Source organism: Colias croceus, chromosome 6 (genome assembly GCF_905220415.1).
Source record: "Colias croceus chromosome 6, ilColCroc2.1".
NCBI classification, from domain to species: domain Eukaryota; kingdom Metazoa; phylum Arthropoda; class Insecta; order Lepidoptera; family Pieridae; genus Colias; species Colias croceus.
This window is the reverse complement of record NC_059542.1, coordinates 1,151,527-1,168,214: the sequence shown is the minus strand read 5'-3', so window position 1 is coordinate 1,168,214 and position 16,688 is coordinate 1,151,527. Positions and strand designations below refer to the sequence as shown.

Genomic DNA, 16,688 nt, shown 5'->3' with positions numbered 1-16,688 from the left:
AAAATAGACCACCCAATGCTCTCGATGTAGCAGGGCAAGATTCTTTCTACAAGCCAAGAATTATATTATAAAACTAAAAAATCTGTATCTCGAACGCAGAATTTTATTCTGGTATTATTAGATTTATGACGGGGAATATAATAAATTCATTCACTTGAAATATTACGTTTCTGACATCGCATGTTTAATTATAAGTTCTGAAGCCACATCTCCGTAATTGGCACATTTGATGACTAAAGCAGATGATATATGTTCCACAATTTTGTAGGCTGTCAGAAACAGTGAGAGAAAACGAGTAAAAATCAAAAGCGACGCACAACACAGTCGAGGGAATAATAACCCATCAAAAGTTACATACACGTTTCAATGACCACGTGTGTCAAACCAGACCAGTGACTCATGATGAGTAAAATGCTTAATGAAGCTTATTCAGGATTTTCAGCTCTTTCACATGAGTAATTAGTTATAAATTCACTTGATAATAAAACTGATTTAGATGAAATGAACGCGGAATACGACCTAATTGTAGCACATGTTTGCGTTCGGAACATAAAAGTCATTGTTTTAATTTGCGGTTCCATTTATTATGAATCCTCACATGTTATGGCTTCATAAAGTACACAAAAACGAGATTGATGTTCCGTTTAAGCAATAAATATTCAAGTTATGAAGATAAAACGCTTGTTTTTAATTCACATATTATAATTATTGTCAGTATGTCCGTAATTTATAGGTTAAATGTAATAACTTTTTTTTTAATATTGCCTGCTGTAGTTAATCAGAATTCTTTAATGTTAAGAGCACACACATTTCATTTTTGTTTAATTTGTATTGTATGTAGATATCGCCTAATTTATTATTAATTATTGTGAATGTAGTGTTCATCTGTAATAGTTGTGCATAATAATGTGTAAATCCTATTGTTACTATTTAACGAGAATGATACATATGTAACAACTGGTGATGAACCTTTTTAATAAAAAAAATAAAAAAATATATTAATTTAAAACTTATGGTGTTCTTGTTTTAATTAAATATTTTATGGAGATCACAGCTGCTGGTATTGATTTGTAATAATAAAATGTAAGTAGGTATGGTAAATAAAAATAAATTTAATATTTAATATACCATATTGTATTCAATACAATATGTAAGTAGTGAGAAATTATTCTTCAGCTTTCAAAATAAGACTATGTAAACAAAAAAGAGCACATGAAACTTAATGTTATGAATATATTTGTATAAAAATATATGCATATGTAACGAAATTACAAAATGCAAATGAAACATCAGCTTATGGAGATGTAACCGCTTACAAAAGCATTCTTTAGACTTGATCCGCCTCAGAATAAATTAGACGTTCATCGGATGAATGATGAACGAAAACGAATTTAATATTATCTCATAGTTTTGACCGACATGAATAAAACAATAGTGCTGAAGAACGAAGTTGAGAACTTGCTGAAGTATAATTAATCACTTAGAATATGAAAATTGTATTCAGTTTTTAATAGAAAAGTTACGAAACATTTAAAGTTGGGGGAATTTCACAGAAAATTAATAAAAGGATGACTAAGAAAAAAGTTTATGAGGAATGATGAAAGTTAATGGGAGCTTTTGAGGTGTAATGGTTGGAAATTTTGCACTCTATTATAAAACGATGATAGCGCGTCCTACCTATAGACTTATCTAGTAAATTCAATTAAAGAAAGGGTCACAAACGTTGGCCCTATTAGGTGAATTAAAAAGGGATAAACTTATTACCTGGAGAGTAGCTCTTGAAATGAGCAGATTTCCTTCAGCAGAAATTAGAACATTATGGTCCTGTTGTAAGGGTACTCCATGCTTCAGCCAGGATACTCGTGGGGGAGGGGCTGCTGGAGGTGGAGTGCAGCGGAGAGATGCAGCAGACCCTGCTTCCACTGATGAAGACGCGGGTGACATGGCGAACTGCTTCTTAAGATCTGGTGGACAAAATGAAATAGTTATTTGTGTTTCAATAACACTTTATATTTTATGATGTGAGCATAAAATGTGATAAAAGGGTTTGGTTTATTGTAATATATTTTCACAATTATAAATTACCTTGTTCTTAGACCTTTGCTAATGCATAATATCATTTGAACACAATTATTTCTACCTTTGTCAATTTAAAAGTAAAATAAACTTTCCGTGTTATATATTACAGACGGATTCAATGACGCGGACATACCGATAACAGAAAAAGAATAACATATCAATAGAAAGCAATACCGTAAACTCCTTGTATTCAATTGTGATTTTATCATCTTGAAACTTATTGTATAGTATTATGAACAAGAAAAACAGAAATTCATTAATTCTTGTCAATATTGGTAAGATATGACTGGCTTTATTTCATTATCGTCGTAATATATTTGCAAATAAAATGATTTGATTTTCATCTCTAATGAAATTGCTTTGCTTGTTCGTCTCGTTTTTCTATCATTCGCGTTATATCATTCCGTTTATACTGTTACTGGGATAAGAATTAAATTATTTTCGAGCAGATGTTTGCACGTCGAAAACAGTGTCGCAATAATTTATAACGTCCTGGATTTATCTGTTTTGACTTGGAACAAAGCTTTTAATAAATTCCTCTTACAATTTACACCATCTGTCTTGCTCCGTGTCTTTTATATCTTATGGAATTTATGTTATAGTACTAACATAATTAACAAGGAGCTCTTAAGTGGTTTAATTACACGTATAAATAATATGGGACATTTCATTATTTCGAGATTTAGAGGCGTGCTCAGAACTAAACGTGCATCTATTAATATTTCGTAGTCGTTTGTACTATGACAGACACGAAATGGAATTTATATTATAGCATACGTTGTCAGCCAACATATTATCCATGTTTATTTCAGGTTGATATAAATCTCTATGTATTGCCTATATTTACTTTATTACGAAGCTACGGAGTAACTGATTATTAAAACTATTATATTTCGTTATACAAAAAAGAATTACTATTATCGAACACAAAAAATATAACAGAGTAAAATATCAACATAACATCGAAGATGGTCAAATTATTTCACAATTTGTGCCCATACCAAAACTTTACTCCAACAAAGGATGTTGTCCATTTACGGATGAAATTCAAAATAAGCAACAAATAGCACCAATTTAATTGTTTGCGAATTGCGATAAAGAAGAGCATTAAATAATCTCGGCCCTTAACCACAAAGGTTGTCATCCGAACAAACACATCACGGACGGGCCGGAGTAATGGGGCGTGCGCCAGATTTATAGCTCGCTACAGCTTTCCAGAATTTCATATTTTAAGACCAAAACTTAACTACATAAAAAGATAATACTAAGAAACTAACTACTGGAAATACAGTAGCTTAAAATGTAGGTTAAATTGAGCTCTGTGGAAGAATTCCCGAAGGAGATGTTGATAGGCGAAAAAGTTGCTAGGAATAATATAAACCATAAATTTGTTCATCAGTCAAATTGAACGACCGAATTTTATGATGCAGGCTAACTATTTTGACATTTAAACAAAAGCAATAGATGACGCACTTCTTCTCAGTGAGCTGGTATAATCTTATAACTAGTTGTTAACCTATTAGGGTCAATCATCGAATTCTCCCCAGAAACTGATCATCTTGGCAAGATAATGAAAACGGAACGGAAAGTGTATTATCATTTCCAAAGAACTATTAAACACTTACTTGGCCCTCTCAGCCACAAAGGTTGTCAGCCGAACAAACACATCACGGTCCATCCGGAGTAATGGAGCGTGCGTCAGATTTATGGCTCACTGCAGCACTCAAGAGTTGGACTGTTCATTTTGCTGAATACACCGACTTGGCTATTAGTTTCGCTTCAATTTCAATAGATAGATTGGAATAGAATTGAGGATCGTTCGCAGTTTCATTTGTATCTGCTTTGTTGTTAATTTTAGTGAAATGCTAATTATACATTTGTAAATATGATGCATCGTTACGTGATTGATTTAGATCATCATCGTTAAGTTGCACTGTTTTTTTTTTTTTAATAAAACCAACTTATTTTTGTACAAGGATGGTTTAAATAAGTCTTATGCGTGATTAAGTAAAGGGACAGGGTCAATCCAACTCCCATTATATCTCACCAAATGGAAAAGGAGGGTCAGAAAAACCGCAAAAAGATCCTTAGATATTATTTATGAACGTTTTATTATCTACGAGTAGGAAATATATTCTGTTATCAATTAATGGTTATTCAATTGTACAGAATTATAGATAATATTTACTCCTAATTCAGCAAACCATTTTGTTATTGTTACATTGGTATTTGACCCAATTCACAGGGAACCAAGGAATCAGGTCAAAGCTGAACCTCTACCTTACGATCATTAAGAAAAACTGGTCCAATACAATTACGACAAGAGACAAACTAATTCCAGTTGCATCCAATTACCTAATCCAATACTCCTGGAGCGCGCCAAATCGTCACTTAATTGTTTAATGAAGGGCAATTATCGTCGTGGGACGAGTATTGTATAATGGGACTTCTAACGTTTTTTATTAGGATTGACGTGAGAAAGCGACATCGTTATGCAATTTGAGGGCGGAAGCGGGTTAATTATTTTTCGATTATTAAATGTAATGGAAGCTGGATGTTTGGGTTTTTCGTTTACTTGTGGGGTTGTGCGTTTTTTATTGCGTAGCTAAAATGATTGCATTAAGTAAAAATATGCAAATTTTCGAATTTTGTTGGCGATTTTAATTTTTCAAATTTATTAATAAAATAAAATAAATACTTAAAATTTATAATTCGTCAGGGAAAGATAGTGAATATGATTTTATCTTAATTAAAAACCTTGTTAAATGTATTTCAATGACCTTTTGTACCTTATCTTTTACATTTAACAATGTCTTTTGCCTCCAAGTTTTCACAATAGCTCTTTCTTTATATTTCTCCATTCTCCATGCGTATTTAACAATACTGTATCATATTACTTAATTTAATAAATGGCATATATTTTTTTCGTAACAAAATAAAATTTAGTAAATTTCGATTCTTCAAAATGTTTTTTATTGACTTTTTTGTGGATATTTTACCATACACTTGTACCTTAATTCAAGAGCTGAAGCAGAAGATTTTTATTATTTCTGAATAAGGATGCTATAACATAATGATGTTTCAACTGGATTGATATGAACTCGATTTCGGCAGTCCTCAAAGGAATCACACTAAGGTAAAAGCACCTAATACGGAGGTATTTCGCAACATTTGAAAGTAAGTATCAAAAATAAGCATTTGTAAGTATTTCTAAAGGTGCCAAACCACTTTATCGTTAAAAGTGGAACTTAAATTTTGTATTGCTGTTGAGTCTATGTTTATTTTCATAATATTTCTTATTTTAAAAAAATATTTAAATAGTCATGTCGATTTTCCCTAATACGGAGGTATGATTTTGGTCAGAGCCTAATACTGCGGTAGGCGGCTCCTAATACGGAGGGTCAGATATTATATACATTGAAGTTCCGTACAAATAATATTTGTTAAATAATAGGAATGTGTTAGTAAAGTAAATTGTAAGTTTTTTATTCATTAACCATTGGTTTGATTACGTTGATTCACTTTTAATGTGTTTCATTTATGCTTTTAGTTTTATCGGAAAAAAAACACGCATATCAAATAAGAATCCACAAAAAAAGACACAAAACTTCTTATTTATTTACGCAACCCTAAATCTGGTAATTTTAAGTTCTATATATAATAAATAAATAGGGCCGTAATAGGAGATCATATATAACCTAATACAGAGTTACCTGGAAATATCTACCACCGTAATAGGAAAACTACTCGTGTTTTTAATAATCCTAATTCTGACCCATCAAAAATTCGATAAACAAGAGAATGTAAATGCTTAATCAAATGATAACAGTTTTTTGGCTCAGATGTGTAAAACTCAAATCAACAGTTATACAAAATAAATGATTTGTGATACATTAAAATACACCTTCCTATTTTTACCCCTTCTAAGAAACAAACATTTTGTACTCAACCATTTTCATATTTAACTGGATTTCTAATTAAGAAAACATACCGCAGAATATGGTTTCTAATTTATCAGATTAATAATTATTCCAACTAATCTTGGAATTAATTCAATAAGTAAATAAAATTAAAGTTATAAACAATTAAACATGCCCAGTATTTTTCCTATTTCGGAGTTATGCCACCGTATTAGGATTAATCTATAAAATTTGTATCGTATTACGGCGGTATTTTATTTCTTATTTTTTGGGTAGAAAATGACTTACAAATATGAAACAAGCTATTTAAATAGTGAGTGTAATAGTAGGAAAATGCAATAAACAATACATATACAAACTTGAACGGCTTTTTAATACGAAAAACTTAGTTTATAAATATTAGTGTACTTACTTTTGTTGTTTCGCGTTTGTATGGAAACACCTCTCATGTCGATGCCGTTACACAGATTGATTGATCTTGTTGTGTTGTCTATGTGCTATACTTGCAAACGTTAGTTAAGTCATGGAGTAATAAATTTGGAATAAATAGCTTACGTTTTGGTGTACTTAAAATTTATAAAACAGGAATAAAACTCGAAAAAAGAAATACCACCGTATTAGGAAGCGATTTTGACTACCGCCGTATTAGGAGCCTTTACCTTATATAACATTTCAGGAATGAGCCTTGCAAAAAACTACAACAATGCCATTCACATTCGACTACGTGCATGCGCTAGTTCACAATAATATATTCCCAAAGCGCACAAGACAAGAGGTTGAACATCAAATAGTGTGATCTTGATTAATTTTCACCATGGCGTTCCGGAAGCTGCGAGTGAACACACACTTCTTTCGCATACAAAACGCGGCGGCGCCTTTGCCCAGTTATCAATTTAAATTGGTAATGCATTTGCAAGCGAACTGCTGTTTCTCACCCATATGTAATTACTGTACCGTTATGGGAACTTTGTTCTTTTACGTGGTGTGATTGTTTTACGTGTTAATTATAAAAGTACCTACACATAGATATATGTGATAAACTCGTTGTCATAGTCGAGATTGCAACAATGCTGGAATTCTATAGTTTATAGTTTTCATAGTGATGAATAAAAAAACCTATATCACTCAAACTTAAAAAATGGGTAAAATCGATTTTCAAATATATTATTTATTTATAATATATTTTTCGTTTTCACTTGCTTTTTATCATACTTATTTACTATCTTAGAATCTTTAGGGATATCATTGTCTTTCTATAATTCAATCAAAAACATCTAGTCTAATAATACCTATTGTAGGTATTATGAGGCATTGGTAGCCTTCTATGTATTGACTTACAATTCAACTAAACATCCTTAGTCTGGTTGCAGAGCTTGACCGACCATCAGTGCGTACGTCAGTCGCGCTTATCATATTATCATATATGTATGGAAATTCATAAAACCGTTCATAGCTAGACCGACGATACGCACGCGTATTGTCATGCGTATTAGTGTCATAGTCATACACATTGTTGATGCGTATCGTCAGGAACGACGTTACGCACTGATGGTCGGTCAAGCTCTGCAACCAGCCTTATAATTTTATAGTCTCCCCAACATAAGCCTGTCTCTCCACTCTTGGACCAGTCACCTACGCAACAAAACCATCTCGATTGATGCGCTAACAGCCCTATTTGGATAATATTAAAATTGACATTTGATAGCATATCGGTGTTTTGTTCCATCTAATGCTCGGTTCCTAATATGATGCGGGTTGGATGATGTTATGAATAATAAAAAAATTGGAGCACGTGACTCTGAATTGGGATAATTATTGACATTTGTATATTGGTAGTCATTGGTGATATGGAGATGCGTCTTGATTATTAAAGTAGAGCTTTGTATTTTGTATTATATTCAAATCTCTTTGATAATAACTACATAATGTATTATGTTCCTAATTATTTGCAGAGCAAGATTGATTATAATTATTTACATTATAAAATAATTGAAAAGATGTTTGTTTAGCTGTCTCATTTTTATCTACAAATAGTTAACACGAAGTGAACGGATATTTTTCTGGATTTCAGGACCTAATTTTATTTCGACACTACTAAAATCTGTACAACCGTAATAATACGTACAACAAAGTACATACCTCGGTTAGTCCTATTCATAATTTGAACTACAATTTTCCTTTTAACATTATATTGATATCTGGAATAAACTAAGGGAATAAACATGTGTAGGTATAGCGCATTAACCCCAGTACACATGAAACTCATAACATCTAAATATACAATCTAAGACGCCTCTAATTGCGAAGAACCGTGTGTAATACGCTTTAAATTCCCATCCCGACAGTTTTAATTGTTCGCCGAGCTTTAAATACGCGCAGAAGTGGCTTCTACATAGCTATTAATGATAATACGTAGCCCGGGAGCTGGTCGGCCTTGTATGGTAATATTTCAGACTTTTTATCGTAGTTATAAACTGTATATCTAGTTAAGGCTATGTAGCGAAAACTACGAGGATTTGTGTGAGAAAAAACCGTTGGAGTAATATCAACAATAATTAGTTGGATAAATATGTATATTAATGTTTCAGTTATGTTTCAAAACGGTATTTTTCGTATTATAATCAATACATAACTTGTCAATGTATTTTAAAAGTGATTTATCATACTTCGACTAAAGCATTAAAAGCTTTCACAACAATATTATCTTCATAGTAAAATTTGTATAACAATATTCCAATTTCCTCCAAAATACATCCACTGCAAACCCATTAAACGTCCTAAATCACATCACCCCACAATATCTCACGCAGTCTCCCGGACTATACTCAACAGAATCGAAAGTGCGCGTAAAAGTGTCACAGCTAAGTCTTACAGCTAAAGATTTACAGGCGCCTACAATCTTTATGCCACGCATTAAACGTAACACATGTTACGGTAAGTGCAGTGTCGGTATAAAATTGATTGCAGCTGTATCGATCATTACCTAAGCAGTGCTGTTGTTACTTATAGACGCGATCGAATTTTCTAGAATTTTTAATAAATGGTTTAATATTGAACTGGGTAAAGTTTCTCATGAAGCTATATTACTGATTGAAACATATAGGAGTAAGGATACCTAAGTAAATATAAAAGTATATCCTCATAATAATTCGTAGGATGGGAGGCTTGCATGAGATACTTTTAATAACTGTGTTGTTAAGTTAAATATCTATAAATGAAAAATCTATAACACAGCCTGTTTTCCGCAGCGCAAAAACAATCACGTTTAAAACGTTTTAAAATAATTATGTGAAAACCGTTTCGAATATTCCATTAAAACTTTAAACGGGTGGAAAATGGTGAGATAGCCATTAATGATAAGTGGGGTAAAGCCGGCTCCGTGTCCCATAAATTATGGGACTGCGTTTCATTTCCTGGCCACAATTCAAACTGTAGGAACCGTGGAGCGTATGGGTCACTTGGTGAATATGATAAGATTGTCAAATGGTTTTCAGTTATGAAATGGAATAGAATGAAACTAATATTTTAATGGCGAAAAAATAGCTATGAATTAACGAGAACGATGTACCAAAAATAAAGATATGTGGAAACTATGGATATGTATATAGAGGTAAATTAAAACATCTGTGTTCCGTTTGAGATAGCTCACACTTATGCTACGATAGTGCAGACTACACGTTTAGGAGGATAGTGACTACACGTTTATCATATAAATGTTCTTCAGGACGCACTAAAATTCATACAAATCCTATAAATACTTTGCGCATTATATCACCTATGCATGTACCTAACGTTTCGAATTCGTAAGAGGATTTCATAGCCAGCACGAACATCCAACGATTTCAAGTCAAATGCGTTTATTAATGCAAATCTTCTATACATATAATAAATCTGTAAAAGGGTCAATTCTGTACATTGATAATATTGAAAAAATAAATATCGGGGGGTGTTACTGGATCGATACCAAACCCAAATATGTGATTAAAAAAATTTTTGTCTGTCTGTCTGTCTGTCTGTATGTGACGGCATCACGTGAAAACTAACGGTTCGATTTCGATGAAACTTGGTATAATTATACCTTATTATCCTGGGCGTAAAATAGATTACTTTTTATCCTGGAAAAATACGTAGAAAAAAAAATCTTAATTTTTCAGTTATCCATAGACGTTGTTCTGTAGAACCGCGAACACACGTTGCGTATTATTATAGGCCTAGCCGTATTTGGGTCCAATAGATATTTATAAGATGTCATTGTCAGAGTTACTCAAAATGGAGAAATAAACCATCCACGCGAAGACCGACATCCGCGCGGACGGAGTCGCGGGCGGAAGCTAGTCATTAATAAGATTATTCAAACGGTGCCTGAGAAATAGCAGGTGTGTTTCACATTATTTATTCTTTATTAAATATTCAATGTAAGGCTTAAATGGAGTCGGCTAGCGATTATGTAAAGTGACGAGACTGATATGTAAATAAAAATACAGTTGCATCATTAATATTCAATTAAATATAAAAGCTATACGAAATAATTTACGGCTAGTTTTAATCTCCGTGTAGCCATTTTTCTTCGCTAGTTTTAATGGTATGATTGGGAAAAGTATGTCGTCTTATTATCATTTTTCCAATGGAAGCTACGATTATCTTGACATTAATTTTATTGCTTGTATTTGTAAGCTTTATGTTCACAATAACTTTATTCGTATATATCTATACTATAATATTATAAAGCTGATGAGTCTGTTTGTTCGAACGCACTAATCTCAGGCAATACTGGTCCGATTTGAAAAATTATTTCGGTGTTAGAAAGCCCATTTATCGAGGAAGGCGGGTATATCACCACGCTAAGGAGCTGAGCAACGCGGGTAAAACCGCGGGGCACAGCTAGTCTAATAAAATTATTATATTTTCCTATAGACTTTATACTTTTATGTTTTTATATTCATTCATTGTTAATAATCAGTGTATTTATATTATTGTATTAAACTAAATAATTATTAGCCTATTATTAGTTCTTTTTATCTTAATAGATGCAGAAGCTTATTACGTAATGTGTTGTTTACTATACACCGAAACATATTAACGATTCCTAAGAAACGAACTATAAATAGATCTAATAGGATAACAAAGATTTCTGTTATTTGTGAAAGGTATTATAGCTTTAGTTAAATAATTACAAAATTATGCTACTTCTTCTTATGCTATGCATTGTTCATAATATTGCAGATTTTCTCATGTATTAGTTACCAAGCGACTATTCTTCGTCTCCCATAAAAAGGTTCTAGAAGATTCTTCAGAAGTTACCATACGCAACAAAACAACCCAAAATGGAAATACATCAAAGCGAACTCATTACTCTATTCACTACTCGTCCAGGCATGTTTCCATAAAATAGACAATAAATCATACAAACTACCCAAACGTTTACTTAAATATCCGAGCAAGATTTACTTGCGTACATTGAATTAAATCGACGGCCATAATGGATTTCATAAGTACTCATACATCTTACGATATTTGATGGTAGCCATTTGTCATGTCAAAACAAATTTACACAGACGTTAATTGGATAACGTAACGGCACCGGTTTCCGACTAGCCTCCTCTATCCGACCATTTTGATTTTTATTTGATAAAACGTTTAAAATACGCGTGACACTCGTGAAACTGAAGGCTTTCGATTCAATAACTTATCGTACGTCATCTGTCCAAAATTGGGTTTCTTTTAACCGACATTTCGTCAATCCAAGAAAAGCTAGGCGAGGGTGTAGTTTGTATTGAATTGAATGCGAAAAAAACATAAAACGGTGAAAATAAACATTTGGATTTTTACGCTGAATACTCTCGCAAGTTTGTGGTTTATTTACTTTGAACGTTTTATTGGTGTTTTAAATTATTAATTTTAAAATATACATGCAAAGATAGCGTGTTTTTATAGGTTTTTTTGGACAAATAATTATGGACGGAATGAGGAGCTTTTCAAAATAACAACATTCCGAAATCCGACCGAATCGGTCGGTAAACGGAATTTCGCACTTTGTAAAAGAAGGTAATTATCTATTATGCATGTTGTTTTGTGGAGGTTTCGTATTAAGTTATTTATTCTAAACGCTATGCTTACATACTACACCTGTATGCGACCAATGCTAACTTTAATGGATTATTTGTAATATACGTTTTAACTGACACTCTTTTTTGATTTTTTCGTTATTCATTTACAAAGACCGGTCTGGTTTAAAACCCCTATATTTTACGTTTATGACACATAATTGCATAACTACGAAATTGTGAGATCTTTATAAGTGTACATATGAAATAGAAATGAACTAAAAATGAATATCAATTTCGGTTTAGAGGCTTTATTACGCAAATTTAGGTTTGGTCGGAATCTAGGTGCGATATATTTCCCTGTTTCCGTCCAACTGGGTTGCTTTTGCTTGCGCTGTGCTTGAGTGAAATTGCATGCGTTTATTTCAGGTCATCATCATGAGTGATAAAAAAGAGGCTGAAGTATTCTCATTAGCTGAAATAATACTTTTGGTGAAATGGATTTTAGAATTGGGCAAAGTAGTCAATGGAACATTCTAATTTAGTGTGGATGTGCCAGTGAGGCATATTATGAGTTTGAGTTTGAGTAAATGTAATTTTAAACTACTACAGTCTAACATAGAGTTAGTTTTTGTTGTTATAATAAATGCTCAAATATTATTTAGAACTAGCGGTCCGCCCCGGCTTCGCCCGTGGTACATATTTAAAATATCTCTCCATAAGAACCATCCTCGTTCTTCAAGTAATATAATAAAAAAAGAATTATCGAAATCGGTCCACGCGTGATGCAGTGAAAAGACGAAACGGGTTTTTACGAATTTCCATTGTATTTCTATTACCATAAAGTTGAATTTAGTAGAAAATATTTGACTGGTCGGAATCTAGCTACTCAGTGGTCGGAAACACGTGTATTTGTACTCAGTCGGTCGGAAAATGGTGCTTTCAGTTAATTTCCAGTCGTGACAGTTAAAATCCAAATTTAGGTAATAAAAAGCCATTATGAAATACAATTATGTTCATATTTTAAAATATAAGTTCGTAATCTTTCATAATATCATTTTTTCTTATGACCTCTAGAGTATTTAATTTATCTTTTAAAGGATTCATTTAGCCGTATCAATCAGTGGTCGGTATTCGGTGCCATTACGTTAGTGTATTTCATAAATATTGAATCTACAATTCGTGTTTTGAGAATTTATTTGGTGGGAAATTATTGCGGTGGTGCAAAGGCTCGATATAAATTAATGGAATTTTTAATTTATGTTACGTTATTTATGGAAAAATGTAATAATGTCGGAAAAAATAGGTTGTACATACTTTATTTGAATTAAAAGAGGAATATGAAAAGGTATTACGTAGCTACGAATTTAAGCGTAGTTCTATGGCAGTAAGTCACGTCACGTACACAGCTTTCTTAGATGTCCATGAACCTGAATATGGCGTAAACACGAAAAAGATAAATAAAGAAAACACGAGAAAGATAAATAACAAGATTATTTTTCCAATACTGTCTACTTCCAAACCTTGAAACTTTCGTGAAAATATCAAGTTTTATTAGTTTTCAAGATAGGGCGACAAATTCGTAGAAACTTTTAATTATAGCCACAGGATCGTTCCGGTTCAAGCGACGTCTAAAAACTAGGTTATATCAAAATAACCAGCGGAAATACTCAAATTATGAGTTTTGACGAAATGTTGCATCACGCCGCATTTAGTCCGGACGTGATTTTACGGTTGTATCAAATTTATATTGACGTCTTTATTGCTATAGTTTATCCGATTCTTTGCTTTAATATTCATAGCTTTTGGAACAGGTGTAAAGCATTTGTTAAAATGGGCTTGAATGTTAAGTGTTGTAAAATCTTTAAGTCGTAAAAGTACGAATATGTGAACGGAGTATAAAGCGTCTATATTTTATTCAACATTCATGACTTAATATATTGAATGGTGGATATTTGATATTGATTAATGCTGATTCAAAAACTTTTCCTATTAATTGGCATTAGCATATTTTATTTCTTAACCACGAAAAAATAATATCTTTTGAAGTTCTCGCCATGTGTACTCAAAGAGATTAGTAAAAATACAGGAAATCATCTTTCAGTAAAACCCAATAAAATTAATATAAATCTTTACGATCTATTAACGTTTTGTTTATTTGCGCTCATTTGTCAAGATAAAAAGAATTATACGATAAAACTTATACTCACATGCCAATTCAACAACTGCTGGTTGACTCCTAATATCACCTCTACTGCTCCAAGCATGGCATCTACACTCGAACCTGTCTTCACCAAAATACTCTTCCAAATGGTCCCTCGTCACATTGCACTCTGCTTCCACAATACGAACACCACTTTGAGGGTCCACAAACTCAAATTGTGTACTACCAACCGACCGAACATCATTGCACATGAAGTACACTTGCAACGCATTAGCAGCACGACATCTCAACATAGCCGGTTTATTTCGCACTACATACGCATGTTGCGGTTCTAATAAAAACATTGGTAAGTCATCTGTAGAACTTTGTAACAGATGATCTCCGGACAGAGACGGCAATTCGTCTGCGTCGTCTCTGTTGTCATGGTCGTCTTCTTTGTGACCTTCGTGGTCGTAATCTTCTTCTAAATAGTCTCTGTGTGGTGGAGGATTCTTTTCAGAGTTGTAAGGGTCTAATGCTTCTACGCCAGCTGGATGAGCATATTCTGGTCGTAAAGGTATCGGTGGTGTTGGCGCGGCTGTGGTGTGCTCTGGCTCTGTGGAACTTGTGTCATCTGAAACAAAGGAAATCCAGTTTTAGTTTTTATCAACCGATATGAAAAAAAAGCTATTCGTGGGACGAATTGCTCTGAAAAAGCAGCGCTTAAAATATGTACATCTATTGAATAAGATGTATAAATTATTAAATGTTTTACATAAGTCGTAAATATTGAGTCATTTTATAGCATAACAGCCCTTTAAGTTACGTTGAGTCATTCTTAATGGAGCTATTAAATCACAATTCTCTCCCATGGATTAAGTCGTAATGTTAAGCACATATACAAATAAGCACCGTGATCTCTTAATACATTCTAATTGTAGACTGTTAATAAACTCGGGTGTCATTGGAAATAAACGGCAACTGTCATAATAAGTCCTACCTCGAGTGCCGCCATCGATTTCTCTCAAAAGTCCGCACCTGGCTTGACGCCTCACTCGCGCCTGTTTACACGCAAAATATAGATATTTGGATATTGTATACCCCACTTTACCAATTTCACAATCGACACCCGAAATTGCTCCTAGCGGCTTGGCGCGAAAGTTGCTTTTCTATCGCCTAAATTTTAAGCACCCTCGACAAAATTTCGCTCGAAATCGTTATCAGTACATCAGTGTATGTTTCTCTTCCAACAGTGTTGACAGTAATACCTCTAGTATTGTGTTACTATTTGAAATAGATTCGTGGAGTACGAAAATAAACCGCAAGTCACGTGAAGCGCAGATAACTTAATTAGTTTCACTTCCGATGTGTATTTCTAATTCCGATCCTGTGGGGACGGAGTGTGATTTCCTTTAGGAATCTATTATTCTTTAATGGGATTTGCTCGCCTCTTCTCTGCGTTTACTGTATCGACTTTATTATCATGCAATTATAATTTCTTATTTCTAATGTGAAACAAAGAGGCAAGTATTTTCACAGATTATATTTGAATTAAGCTATATTAAGTGTTGCTTACTTTTAAATGTTCCTTTCCAAAGTTAATGAGATTATAATGATAGGTAGATTATACTTCTACCCATCGATATAAGAGATAGCTACATAACTATGCCATACAATGCTCGTGTAATCCACATTTATAGATTAGTTAAAGTCTTTGAAAGTCCCAATACACCATCAATGACGCAATTCCAGCAAACTTGGGAACTTGATCGCAAAACTCAATAAAAGATTGTCAATTTGACATGCGTAACCGTTGAAATGCCAACTTAGAATTTCCAAGAACTGTAACATCAATATTTATGGAGGTAACTTCTCGAACCGATATTGTATAATCATGAGCTTGAATCAAGCTTGAATCAATAATTCTGGCACACAACAAAAAGGGGAAACTTAACGCTTGAGTCGGATCGGTTTTTGTTGACAACTCTAACGTGATAAATGGTGTACTGATTGAAAGAAGATAATGCTGGAACAATAGACTGAACTGGACTGTGAATTAATGAGCAAAAACTTTTAATATATTCTATTCACAATCACGTAACATCAAAGGTAAAAATAAAAGGAGTACTTACAACAATATCAGTGTTAGGAAATATTTTTGAATGAAACTGTGATCGCAGTTCAACTTTCTTTCATATTTTATATCTAAGACAATTTTAACTTTGTCCCAACTCCAGCATGCGTTTTACGAGTGAAAGTTTGGCGTAGAGGAAGTTACATAATTGTGAATTAAATGCATATTTTCAAAAGTACCTTTCCTAAGCAGTATATTAATTTGCATATTTACAAAAATCTACGAAAGGCTAGACTAGAACCTACATCATAGACGCAAATTGCATTAATTTTGGGTATTTTATTCTATAGCTATTGGGTTTGATTTAAAATATTTTGGTATATACACAATTACACACATATGATGTGGCTTTTAGCTATATACAATAA

At 32.9% G+C, this 16,688-nt stretch overlaps 1 protein-coding gene across 2 annotated transcripts in view; it reads right to left on the bottom strand.

The window, feature by feature from the left end:
• The window catches only part of LOC123692438 (netrin receptor UNC5B-like), a 67,424-nt gene that overhangs the window by 31,041 nt on the left and 19,695 nt on the right, over positions 1–16,688 (bottom strand). For both annotated transcript variants that reach the window (XM_045637183.1, XM_045637184.1), the window contains exons 3-4: positions 14,254–14,820; positions 1,765–1,964 (exon numbers count right to left, since the gene is read on the bottom strand). In XM_045637183.1, coding sequence (XP_045493139.1) covers positions 1,765–1,964; positions 14,254–14,820 — 767 coding nt within the window. The remainder of the gene's footprint in view (positions 1–1,764; positions 1,965–14,253; positions 14,821–16,688) is intronic.